This window comes from Acomys russatus, chromosome 13 (genome assembly GCF_903995435.1).
Source record: "Acomys russatus chromosome 13, mAcoRus1.1, whole genome shotgun sequence".
Classification (NCBI taxonomy): Eukaryota; Metazoa; Chordata; class Mammalia; order Rodentia; family Muridae; genus Acomys; species Acomys russatus.
In genome coordinates, this window is record NC_067149.1 from 17,046,245 (window position 1) to 17,059,307 (window position 13,063).

General features: G+C 44.8%; 1 protein-coding gene across 3 annotated transcripts in view; it reads right to left on the reverse strand.

Moving 5' to 3' along the window:
- The window catches only part of Eefsec (eukaryotic elongation factor, selenocysteine-tRNA specific), a 197,792-nt gene that overhangs the window by 69,666 nt on the left and 115,063 nt on the right, over window positions 1-13,063 (reverse strand). The window contains exon 5 of one of the 3 annotated variants that reach the window (XM_051154876.1): window positions 2,769-2,909. The exons of the other annotated variants lie outside the window; for them this stretch is intronic. Within the exon in view, the coding sequence (XP_051010833.1) occupies window positions 2,829-2,909 (81 nt within the window). The 3' untranslated portion in view covers window positions 2,769-2,828. Of the gene's footprint in view, window positions 1-2,768; window positions 2,910-13,063 lie in introns of those variants that run through there. 3 annotated transcript variants of the gene reach the window in all.

Here is a 13,063-nt window from a genome sequence, read left to right on the forward strand (position 1 = left end):
CTTAACACTGTGCTGCCCTTCTGCCCAGGCCCCCTCTGCCTGTTGACCAGGATGAATAAGTGCTAGGCCATGAAATTTGTTATCATTATGATCTATTCTCCAGGAAGTAGAGGAAAATGACTTAATTTTGACAACTAAATGAGTTTAGACAAATGACTTAACTAACATTCTCAAACATCTTGCCCTGATAAACATCTGGAAGTTTTTCTACTGCAATAAGAAAAATTAATCCTTACATCATTTCATAAAGTGGAGTCATGGGCAGCTGACCATACATTCCTGTAAATGGTGCCCTCTTTTCGAGGACCACTATGCCTCATTGCCCATCTGCTTCATTAAATGGTCACACAGTGGTTAAGTCGCTCTGATACTAGCTTCTCCACTGGCCCATTGACAGCCTAACTTCTTCTCTCCTCCTTCTGGTCATGAAAAGAGTCCAGAGATGAAAGACAGAAGTAAAGCTATCATGAGGGAAATAAAGGAAAGGGAGGCATCTGGAGAGGCTTATGAACAAGACAGAGAGAGTCGGGGGCCTTAGTTACTGTTCTACTGCTGTAACAAAACACTGTGACCATGGCAACTTACAAAACAAAGTGTTTAATTGAGCCGACAGTATCAGAGGGTTAGAGTCCATAATGGCAGAGCAAAGGCGTGATGGCAGGAATACCTAAGAGTTCACAGCTTGATCCATAAACAGGAGATAAAGAGCACACTGGGAAGCCTGTCCCCAGTGTCACATCTCCTTCAATAAGGTCACACTCCCCGCCCCTCCCCAATTTTTGAAATTTTATTTATTTAATCACTTTACAGCCTGATTCCAGCATCCTCCTTCCTCTTCTCCCAGTCCTGCCCTCAGGCTCCCCCCCCCCATTCCCTCTCTCCTTCTTCTCAGAGAAGGGAGTCCTCTAAGGGGTACCAACACATCCTGGAAGCTCAAGTCACAGCAGAACTAACCACATCTTTTCCCACAAGGCCACACTTCTTAATCCTTCCCAAACAGTTCCACCAACTGGAAACAAGTATTCAAACATGAGTGTGTGTGTGGGGGGGTGGGGGGGGAGCAGGGGGCATTCTCATTGTGGTGGGTTAAATGAAAATGGCCCCCATAGATTCATAGGGAGTGGAACAATTAGGAGAGGTGACCTTGTTGGAGGAAGTGTGCCACTGGAGGTAGGCTTTGAGCTTTCAGAAGCTCAAGGCAGGCCCAGTGGCTTACTCTCTCTCCCTGTTGCCTGTCAATCCAGACATAGAGCTCTTGGTCACCTCTCTAGCACCACGTCCGCCTGCATGCTGTCATGCTTCTCATTGATGACAATGGACTAAACCTCTGAAGTGCAAGCCAGCCTCAATTAAATGTTTTCCTTAAGAGTTGCTGTGGTCATGGTGACTCTTCACAGCAATAGAACCTGCTGCGACACCCAAATGGCTCTCTCTGACGCTTCCAATTCACAGCCAGGCTTCTGATGCACAAAAGAAAAGGCCTTGACAACCCACAGCTGTCTCTTCAGTACAGCCCAGGACCACAAGACACCCACAGTCTAGGTGGTATGGGGCTCTGCAGGGCTGGGCCAAGTACACTGACTGAGAACTGTTCAGGTACAGGTGAGGGAAGCCAGCCCTACACAGACAATGAACCTAGAAAGTGTGAGCGACACAGCCTCACAGCATCCTACAGAAGCGCAGTATTGTCCTGTTGCTTCAACTTGGCCAAGCCCCTTATAAGAGGGGTACTGGCATGGAGACCACATGCACATCATGTGCTCCAGTGAGGCAATGGCACCACCTTTAGCACTGTCAGGAAGTCACATTTCTCGTTTATGGGCTGAGCGAAGGAACCAAGCACATACTTTTACCTTTATCCCTATTCAACTTGAGTCATAATGAAACACAAAAACCCAAAGCCAGCTTAAATATCCAAAAAGGAAAATAATTCATGGTTCATGTAAAACACACGGGAAAATACCAGAGCACAGACCAATGAGAAATCTTACTTAAGAAATGCTGGCTATGTATTTTTATACATACAAAGGAAAGATCTGGAGGAGTAAAGCTATAAATTACCAACCATTCTGGGCAAGGTCCTACCAAGCTTTTCTGGTTTATAGCACATTAGGAGCAGGTGTTGAATGCATAGCTTGTGTGCTTGTTGTCTGGAGCCACTACATTAGTGGTAGCAACAATGTAGTGGGGCACAATGATTGGTGGGGACCCTGCAGTCAGTTGGCAGTCACTAGATTCCTGGGAGATGGACAGGAATCAGTGTGTGTTTGTGCAGAGTGAAGGGTTGGAAGACCCATGAGGCGACCCCAGGGCTCTGGGACCTACATAGTGTGGAAGGGTGAGGTCCTGGAAGTCCTGTGGGGAGTTTGGAGGCTAGCCTCACCAAGAAAATACCTGCAGCTTGCTCTGCTGGGGCCTATCAGGCCTATCAGGAACTCTGCAGCAGTGGACTCTGGGTAGACACAACAGGAGAGTTCAAAGATGTCAGGGCAAAGTTGGAATACGTCTTACACTGTAGGCCACACAGAGGGTCAAGTCAATTCAGGTTCCCCCTTTGGAGGCAGGCTATCTGGTCCTGCTGAGTGTATTCTGAGGTTCCCACAGGGACTGCACTTCCCAGCTTTTGGGCACTTCCAAGGTTGGTCCATCTAGTGAGACGAACCAGCCCTCAACCAGAGGATGAAATCTTGCCTTTCTTATCCTTCCCCCACAGCAACAGGCAGGCCAGCCTGCCTCCGGGTTCCAAGGCAAACATCATCTTCAGACTCTCCTTCGGCTCCTCTGGAGTGATGGTGTACGCTTGGGCCACGGCAGTGGTGTGTGCTCCATTAGGTGTGAGGCTCAGCTGGGGCTGGGGAACACCAGAAAACTCTCTTTGCTTTCATCTTCTGCTTCCCATCAAATACTTCCTGTGAGCAGAAGGATGGATGGCTGAGGAAGGGTCAAGAGTACCCTGGCTCTCACTTCCCAGCTGAGGCCCTCCCCTAGGAGGCAAAGGCAGGTCTGGGATGAGCTCAAGCCTCACACGCAGGGGTGCCTGTCCACACCTCTACTACCAGCTGCTGGCTCAGCCGGTTGCCTGGAACTAGCTAGTTAACAAGACTCCCACAGGAAGCAGGCACAGAACCATGTGATTTCTCTCAGGCTTGGGTTCTTGTCCATCTTCCCAGCCCAAACTCAGCCCCAAGGAAGATTGAAAAAAAAAAAAAAAAAAAACCCACACAGAAAAGGAGCGGTGATGGTTGGAAGGCCATGTCATGCAGTTTGGAATGTTTATTTTGTAAACAAACCAATGGCAATAAATTATGCTGAACTTTTAATAAGATGCACATCATATTAGGCCTGTATTTTTGCCAAGAAAGAAAAAAAGGTAAGGGGAAGTAGAGAGAGAAAAATGCCTTGAAGTAAAGATCACAAAAGGGGCTTCCTGTTATGAGATACGGGTGCATTTCCTTGACCAAAACCAGACTGATCAAAATGCCAAATCAAAAATCATGAAAACTATAAACAGGTGACATACTTGAACTTGCTTCCTTTCCTGCCCAGACCTCAGGCAGCAGCCAGGGGCCACCCCTGCTCTTGTGGTTGGCCATCACCAGAGGCAGCACTGAGAGGACATGACATGCCTGTCAAGGCTGAGCAAAGAGAGATCTTGTAGTGCCTGGAACCTGCGGCTTCTTGCATCAGCCCCTTCTGTTTGCCTGAAGTCTGGATTACCAATGAACACATCTTGTGACTGAGCATGCTGTCCCAGAACTGGATGAACACCACTCATTCTGCAGGCAGCCGGCAAAGTGTCCCATGCCAGCCACTACAAGTCATAAGCAATCTTCATCCCTGGCACCACTGGACAGTCCTACCTGGTGGGCACAGCAGAGGCTGGGGGTAGGTGTGAAAAGGTGATTCCTCATCAAGACAGAAGTGACGCTGGTTCTCCGACCAGCAACAACAAATTAATAACATCTTTAAATATTAGGAAATTCAGCCACAGCTGAATACATCACCTATAAGCCCAAGAAGGAACCAAGACAAAGAATTTGAAAGGTTTAGCCAGGTGATTAAAAATAGGACATATCAGCTGGGCGTGGTTGTGCATACCCTTGATCCTGGCACTCAGAAGACAGTGGCAGGCAGATCTCTGTGATCAGGCCAGCCTGGTCTACACAGAGTCCAGGACAGACAAGGATCTGTTATACAGAGAAACCCTTCCTCAGCACAGCCCTCTCCCCCAACAAAGGCATATCAATAGGAGGAAGTTAAACCAGGATTTACAGGAAAATTTGCAGTTCTAAATACATCTACCAGAAGAGCAGAGAGGCCGGTGATTAATGATATAGCTCTCACCTCAAGATACTGTATGAGAACAGCTGAACAACCCAAAGAAACCAAGGAGAAGGAAACAAGGATAAATCAATAGAATACAAAGAAAACGAGGAAAAAATCAACAATCTTGATTGTTCAAAACATATCAATATTAGGAAAATTTAGAACATGACAGAGTCTGAAAAACATAAAGAATAAAAAAAGATATTTTTCTTATTTTTATGCAAATAAATAGATAAAACAGGTTTATAAAAATATAATAATAAAGCAATGGGGAAAGCTGATAAATATCCATACTTAAAAGCTAGAAATTTAGGCCTAAGCTTTCCTTAAAGGTTTCAGCTCTGGAACTTTTAGAATGGTGTCTAAATTCTGTATGACATATGGAAAAAAAAAAAAAAACCAAATAAACAAAAGCCCAGCAAATCCCTAAGCCTTTCTTCACACCAAATAACAATGAATTTGGGATGACATATAACCTAAAACAAAAAAGCATAAGATATTAACTTAAAAAAGACAATTGAAGTTATCAAAATTAACTCTCCGCTAAAAGGCAAGCTAAAGACTACAACCTGAGCTTTGGAGGGGATGTTCAGTATGTGACCACAGCAATACATGATCAAAATATGTATACCAGTTGTGTACCTATAGTCAAACAGAAAATAGCTAAAATATACTTTCAGTAATATCAAATAATTCTTAGAGAGAAATCTAATAAATGATATTAAAAACTGTAGATCTTTACTGGAAAAAACCAACTATATCCCCAAATCAATAGAAGATATACCATGTTCATGGACTGTAATGCTCAGTAGTGAGACCAACTGCCTCTGGTGTGCCATGGACCCAGTGCCGATCGCAACACACTTAAAAAACTAAGTTAACATGGAAATTTGTATGATGGCAGAGGACCTGGAAGAGCCAAGATAATATGTGAGATGAACAAGGTTGAGACTCACTCTACCTTATTTAAGAGTTACTCTAAAATGACAGTAATCAGCACAGCATGAGCTGGTAATTAAAACAGGCAGATCAACAGCTCTGAACAGAGTCCAGAAACACATTCACACTTAATAAGTATTTTACTTAAATTTTTCATTGTATTTATTTATGTATGTATATGTGCATGTGAAGGTCGAAGAACAACTTGCAGAAGACAATTCTTTCCTTCTACCACTGTAGGATCCGGGGACTGAAATCAGGTCCTCAAGCTTGACAGCAAATCACTCTTACCTGCTGAGCCAACCTGGCAGCCCAGGTAATTTACTTTTAAAAATAAAAATGCCAACGCATCAATGGGAGAAAGACAACTCTTTTCAATAAAAAATTATACAGACATATGAAAAAACAAATAAAAACAACAATAAAAAAATCCTACCCATCAAGCCTGCCTTCACACCAAACAAAAATTAATTTGGGATGGCACACAAAAAGCACAATACATTAGTTAAAAAAAAAAAAAAAAGACAAATTGAAGTTATCACAATTAAAGATCTCAGATATCAGGAAAAAGGCAAACTTTAAAGTTGGAGTAATAATCTTTTTAACTATTTTCTGACAAAGGACATGTGTCCCAAACAGAAAAGAAGTCCTTCACATCAACACGAAAGAACATGATATGAAAATGCATAAAAGAATGGTGTAGTCATTCACAAAAGGTCATTTACCAGCCAACACACAACGCACTAAACAGCAAGCAATATGAGTCCATTCTACCACACTGGTGGCTAGGGATACAGCTCCCTAGGCAGGAAAAGATGAAACTGTACCCACTCATGTGTGATCACAGGACACAGGAATGGGAACTGGCCATATTCCACAGCCCCCTCAGACAGGATAGAATCCTCCAGAGAGAGAAGACGCCATGGTACTACAGAGAGGCAGATGAACAGACATCCCAAAGGTGGTCAAAATGCAGGATCCACACACACAGGTTGTACGTGACTTACACCATGTGATGACTCCACATTTAAAATAGAATGCTTCCCTTTTCAAATGTAGGTTTCAGGCTCTGTCACCGGGGCAGTATAGGCTACAGGCCCCTGCTCCAGCCCAGTGCACAGCTGACTGCCGTGTCCTAAGAGCTTCCCAGAGAATCAGTGTGTGGCTCCTCTTCTAGGGCTCAAGTGTGCACTTGTTCCCAGGGGACTCCACCCTCTGCTGGGTCCCAGAGATGAGTGTCATCAAAGAGGACACTGACCCCATGCCCCCTGACCTACTGATCACTGCCAGAGAAAGGCAGAACTAGTTGACTGTGAAGGCACATTGGGACTCCGTCAAATTCCCGCTTGGCACCTCTGTTACTCTGAGAGAAACATGCCAGCTGTCATAGCCTTGACTTTTGTCTTTGCAACATCTGCCAAAACTACTTATTTCCTTAGAAATTCTTTTCTGGGAAAATTGTTTAAAAACCAACATCACTCAAACAACAAAAACAAACAAAAAAGACCTAAGACACAAAATAGAAGTCCAACCAAAACTGGAGACAAGAAGCACACTGGTTATGACATGAAGCAAAAGCGTGTCTGTGCCACTGCAGTGGTGTAAGGCAGAGGGAAATGGGCTGTACTCATTTTTGTGGCTGTGATAAAACACTGACTGGAACCAACTTGGGGAAGAAAAGGTTTATTTTATTTTGCAACTCTCGGGTTACAGTCCAGCACTGAGGATAGTCAGGACAGAAATACAAATCAGGAGCTTGAGGAAGAAACCATGGAGTGATGCTGCTTAGTGGCGTGTTCCCTCGCACTTATGCTCAGCTATCTTCCATTCACAGCCCAGGTCCATCTGCCCAGGAATGGCACTGCACACAGTGGGCCAGGCTCTCTGACATTAATCAGCAATCAGGAAAACAGGCCAAAGACATGCCCACAGGCTAATTTGATGGAAGCAATCCTCCACTGAGGCTCCCTCTTCCCAGATGACTTAGTTTGTGTTACGCTAAAAATTAAAACTAAGCAATATAAAGGCAGACCTGTCTTTACACAGAGACACCTTCCAAAGTCTTTGCTGGGGAACTCAAGGTAAAAAATGTGTATATTACAGTGGCATTAATAGAGCAGGAATGGGGAACATAGAGACATACCTGACTGTGCACAGGCGTGTGTGTGTGTGTGTATGGAATGGTGCTAGGATGGGAAACTCACTTTGCAATACATTTGGACTCTTCTCCTATCATGAGAATGTATTATTTATTTTCCTACCGTCCCTTACCATGGTAGGCATGGCTCTGCATAGCCCTTCCCGGAAACAGAGGCAGACTATGTAAGCCTCCACTTCTGAGTTGCTTCACCAAGGTCCTTCCTGAGTGCAACTCCTTGGCACCCATACTTTAAGGTCGTCTTTTACACACCAAGTTGACTCTGAGTGTTTACTCTTCTAAATGATTGAATGACAACACTCCTGCTCCCACAGCAGTGTGGCTCATGGTGTTGTGGGTGACATCATCAAACCACCTCTATCAACTTAATAGGGAGAGAGTTCTAAGGCAGCTACAGGTAAAGGGTGCAGTGACAGGAGCCAGGCTCTTTCTTCTGGAAGAAATTATCTCCAAAGAAGGAAGACCAGAGGGAGCCCCACGGGTTTTGATTAGAGCCAGGGAATCTTGCCCACTGCCATATATGCTATGTGGGTGAATACATCTTTATCTGTCATTACAGACAAGTATGTAAGGGTTTGCACCTGAGTGTATTTTCTATCTGTTTTCTAAAAAGGCTGAGAAGCAATGATGACCCTGTATCAATGATAGTACCAGGGCCTACCTCTCGGTCTGTATGATCATTCTCTAGTAAAAAGGACCAGAGGCTTCTGGGAGAAACAACAGATTGCAGGGCTAGGACAGGAAATTACCAGATGAGCAGAGTACATGAAAGTCTGACAGTGTTCAAAATGCAAACAGGGTGTGTCAATGGGGCACAGGGGCCAGACTGAGAGAGCACGCAGTGGCCAAGGATGCAATCTTTTGAGTAGCTATAACATTAAATAAGAAGTCCAAATCTACAGTCCACACTGATCAAGGTGCCTAACTAAATTACCAGATGGGGAGGAGAGGCACCTTCCATGGGAAAGATTCCAAATGATGCAGTGAGATAGTTTTTCCTTAAGGAGGTGAGGCTTCCTCTTCCTACTGGACCAAGCTCTGCCCACGAAGAGGGTGGACTGTGGAGATGTACAGTGGACACTGGATTCAAACATTCACAACAGTCACAAAGGGAAGGGTGAAAATGCTTGGGGCATGTCCATCAAATAAAGAGAGGCCCAGATTCTGGGTAACTAAGGACAGACTATGTTCCAGAGAGAAAAGAGGAAGAACATTGGGAATCCTGTAAAGAGACAAGGTAGCAGAAGAGGCTGGACAGGACCTGCTGGGGATGGGAGCTGAAGTCACCCTGCAAGGTAAGAAAGCAGCCCTGATTTGCCAGAGTGAAGGTCCCTTGCAGCTCAAACCCAGTGGGGACCTCAGGGTGACACTGACTGCTCTTCTGTGGCAGGCAACTGGTGGAGAAGAAATCATTTGATTATTCTCCCTATCTTGGGGGTGCTGTGGCCAAGTGCCACCTTGAAAGGAGGCCCAAGCTACTCTGAGACCTGAAAACAAGGACCAACTGCAACTTAGGGAGACTGAGGGCACATGCCATGGTATCTCTGTAGGAGAAGGCGTGAAAGAAAGCCAGAGGTGGAGAGCTGGGATAGAGATGCTTAGGGGATCATGCTGTGGTCTGTGGTCCTGCCCTCTCTCTGTGGCAAACTAAAGTCCCCGAGGATTCCTGTGGAGGCCCTGAGCCCATGGTCAGTGGAATGCTCAGCTCAGGAGCCCAGCCTCTGCACACGTGGTCTACTGGATGCTTGAATTGAAAGCTCTGGGCCCAGAGTGAGCAGATGTCTGACTGCTGCAACTGCCTCCCTCCTTGAGGGTGGCTCACTGCTGGGCAGGTCTGAAAGTGCTGGATGCTTTCCTCAGCTCCTCATCCAGTGTCTTAGCTGTTTGTTTCTCTCACTCTCCAGTGCACTCAGAGACTCTCATGGGCTTGAATGTCTGTCAGTCAGGAATGTACCAGTGGAGGAGTCTCAGGATGATGTAGCTCCTGCCTGGATCACAGGCTCTGAAGCTGGTTGGGCCAACAGTGGTGATGGAGGATTGCTAACCAGGCCAGAATAGAGGAAGGGCAAGAGACAACAGCCACAACTACCACCTCCTCCATCCAGCAGATTCCAACTGTAGAGACCAGAAAAAAACTTTCAATATATTGTTATTTTAAAAACCATTTTCATTTTTACTGTATTATTGATTGTTTTCACTTTTATATTTTTAAAGACCTTTTATGTTTTAGTTTTTAAAAGCAGCCCTCCTACATTTCTAATTTCATGAAGGTGTTTTTCCTTAGTGTGTAATTAGGGTTATCTCTCATTCTTTTCTAATTCTTCATTCTTTTCCTTCTGTTTTTTTTTTTTTTTTTCTATTTTACCTTGCCTTTTCTTTCCTTTTTTTCTTTCACTGACCATTCTATTTTATTCATTTATATCAATTTTATTGTAACTGATTTTAACTTCGGTTCACAATGTTGTTGCTATATCTTTTCTTTGGCCATTGGTATGTTAATTGGCTTAAGTGACTTTAGGTGTATTTCTATATTTGGGTTGTCTTAGTGGGTAGCAGTTTATTTTCTCCTCCCCAGTGTTAGTACTGAGGCCTCAAGAGAAGACTGAGCACTAAGAAGATCCTCAAATGAAACAAGAAATAGCACCAAGTCCAATAGATATGCCTATCACAACACAGACAACATGATGACAAGCAGCAAATGAAACACAACTCCAAAGTCTACAACTCCTCAAAAACCACACTCAAAGACAGCAAAATGGCTGAGATGCCAGACAAAAAATTAAAAATTTTGGTTTTTAAAATGACCAGTGCCTCACTGACTGCTCTTCCAGAGGTCATGAGTTCAATTCCCAGCAACCACATGGTGGCTCATAATCATCTATGATGTGATCTGGTGCCCTCTTCTGGCAAGTAGGTGTACACGCAGGCACAGCATTGTATACATAATAATAAATAAATCTAAAATAAAATAAAATGACCAGTGCCTCAAATAGGATTCAAATAGACAGACAAATGAAGTAAAAAAGTCAATTCAAGACCTGGACAAAAAAATCAACTTGAATAAGAAAGGTCTGGAGAGATGGCTCAGCAGTTAAGACTGTTTACTGCTCTTGCAGAGGACCTGTGTTGGATTTCCAGCACCCACATGGTAGCCCACAGCCATCTATAACTCCAATTCCAGTGGATCTAACACTCTCTTTGGCCTCCTTGGGCTCATGCACACATGTACTGCTGAGGCATGTGCACACAAGCATGCACAAACAAAAAATAAATACCCTTTAAAAACAAATTTTAAAAGAAAGATGAATACAACAACTTGGATGAGAAAGTCAGAAAGAATCTGAAACAAAAGTAGAAATCAATAAATACAAAGTCAATGGAAAGCATCAACAACAGAGTAAACCAGGTGGAAGAAAAAACATCAGCAGCTGAAGATAAGGTTGAGGAGTTACCACTCTGACAGCAATACAGAGAAAAAGCAGTCCAGCCACAGCATCCAAGACCACTGGGACCCAATGAAAAGTCTAAACCAGGGCTACAGACTGAAGACAGAGAAAATGATTTCAATGAAATTATAGCAGGAAACCTCTGCACCTAGGGAAAGAAATGGACACGAGGTATTCAAAACTGAACATGGCCAGAAAAGAGCCCCGCACATCATACTGCAGGTACAATGCCATGACAACAGAAAGAACATTAAAGCCTCGGGAGAGATGCTTGAAAAGCAAGTGAGAACAAAAATGGTGCCAGGTACCACAACAGCTAAAATTTTGAAGAAATAAATGAATAGTAATTAACAGGCATATGGAACCACACACAGCAGGAAGACATCATGAAGTAAGACTGCAAGCAGCACAGAGGAGCTGGGAAACACATTGGTGATAGAGAGAACGGGCTCAGAATGAGACAGAAACGTTACCACTAGCATGTAACTTTAAAATGCACAAAACAATGCCATATGCTTATGACTGCAAACCTGTGGAAGAAGTATCTCCAAATCTCAGACAGAAAAGCATCTAACTCATAAAGCAAACTCAGGAGTTTACGGGTACTATCAAGCTCTTTTCTTAAATACAGTTAAAAACCTCTATGAACTGTAGGACAGCTCTACACAGCTTTGGGGACAGCTGGAAAAGGGTGGGCAGTGGTTGAGTGCCAAGTGTCTTGAGGTCGATGGGTGCTTGGCTCCAGGGCTGGCGAGAAGCAGACTGCTGAGGGAGTGTGCTGGGGAAGCTGGAATTGAGCACAGTCGCAGGGTATCAAGGGGAAATAGGTTAAACCTCAGGAAAGGTTGCAGATTGGGAAGGAGAGGGCTATCAGATCACTGTCCATCCTGCTGTCCCACAGTGAAAAGATGCAGGCAGTAAGAGAGCAGGGCAGAGACTGGCTCTTGCTTTCCTTTAGGCCACAGTCCTTTACGGTCCCACCCCCCCACCTCTGCCACAGATGTTCAAGAAGGAAAGTCTTCTCTTTCAAACCCTCTCATTGTCAGGAGTCCTGTGTCCCAGTGGGTGGCTTGGTAGCAGAATACTGTGCCTAGCACACTAAATGCCCTAAATTTGGTTTCTTAGTGCCACACACACAAAAGGGGTAAGAGGGTAAATCTTGCTCACTAAGTGCCACAAAAGCCAGTGGCATCCTAGCTACTGAGGATGGCATCATTTTTGGTCTCAACTGAACTACCAGCAACCCTCACCTGGACTCCACACACCCACAGTGGGGCTCCAATCAGCTACCCACACGGCCAGGAACCCTGACTCTACTTTTTTCTTATGGCGGTCCCGCAGTCTTGCCCTTGTTTCTGCTCACTAAGCCAGAGTCCACAGAGACCCTCTGTGCACACTGTACCTGGCGGCCTGCACAAGAACCTTTTCCCCCAGGACAGCCCGCCAAGCCAGTTGGCATGGAGCCACTTAGTAAATTTCCATATTCCACATCCTGTAGTTAACACCTGACTCATCAAAGTGAGCTGAGTCATCTAAACAGACTCACATGAAGAACTCTAGGAAAAACTGTGATGCGCAAAGAAACAAGAAAAAAGGCACATTTTAGAAAAAGTCCAAGTTCAGATGAAACATCATTAGTTTTGTTAGCTTCATGACAGTGTGACCTGTTTACTGAAGAGGACAGATGTCCAGGATGTTTGGGGGTCAGGGGTTCCCCCAAAGTACTGTTACAGAACTGTGCAGCAGGCTGTGTGTAGTATGGCTGCTGTGGAGCTATTAGGGAAAAGCTGGCCCGTGGCACTTGCTTCAGTATGTTGTGGTCAGCTGTAGATACTCTTCAGTAGGGCTAAAGGCTTACTTTGAAAAATCTGAAGAAAATGCTAAAATGCCTCTTTCTCCTACTTAAGGGGAAAGCTGAAGTGTTCCTTGAGTTGCCCACTGTGGTGCCTTTGTTGGTCTGAGACTGCAAATGGATGATATGGACGGGAATGAGTGACAACAGCGTCACACATGTCATCAGGCTCTGCCAAACTGCTGGCCAGAGGATCAGGCCCCAGCCCTGGAGCTCAGCAGTTAGTGTCAGACACCAGGAAGCACTGCCAGGTAGGAGGTGCTGGAGGGTGCCCAGAGCAGACAAGCCCGGAGCTGCACCAGACCACACTGGAAACAGCTGCCTGTATTGGAGGCAGGACAC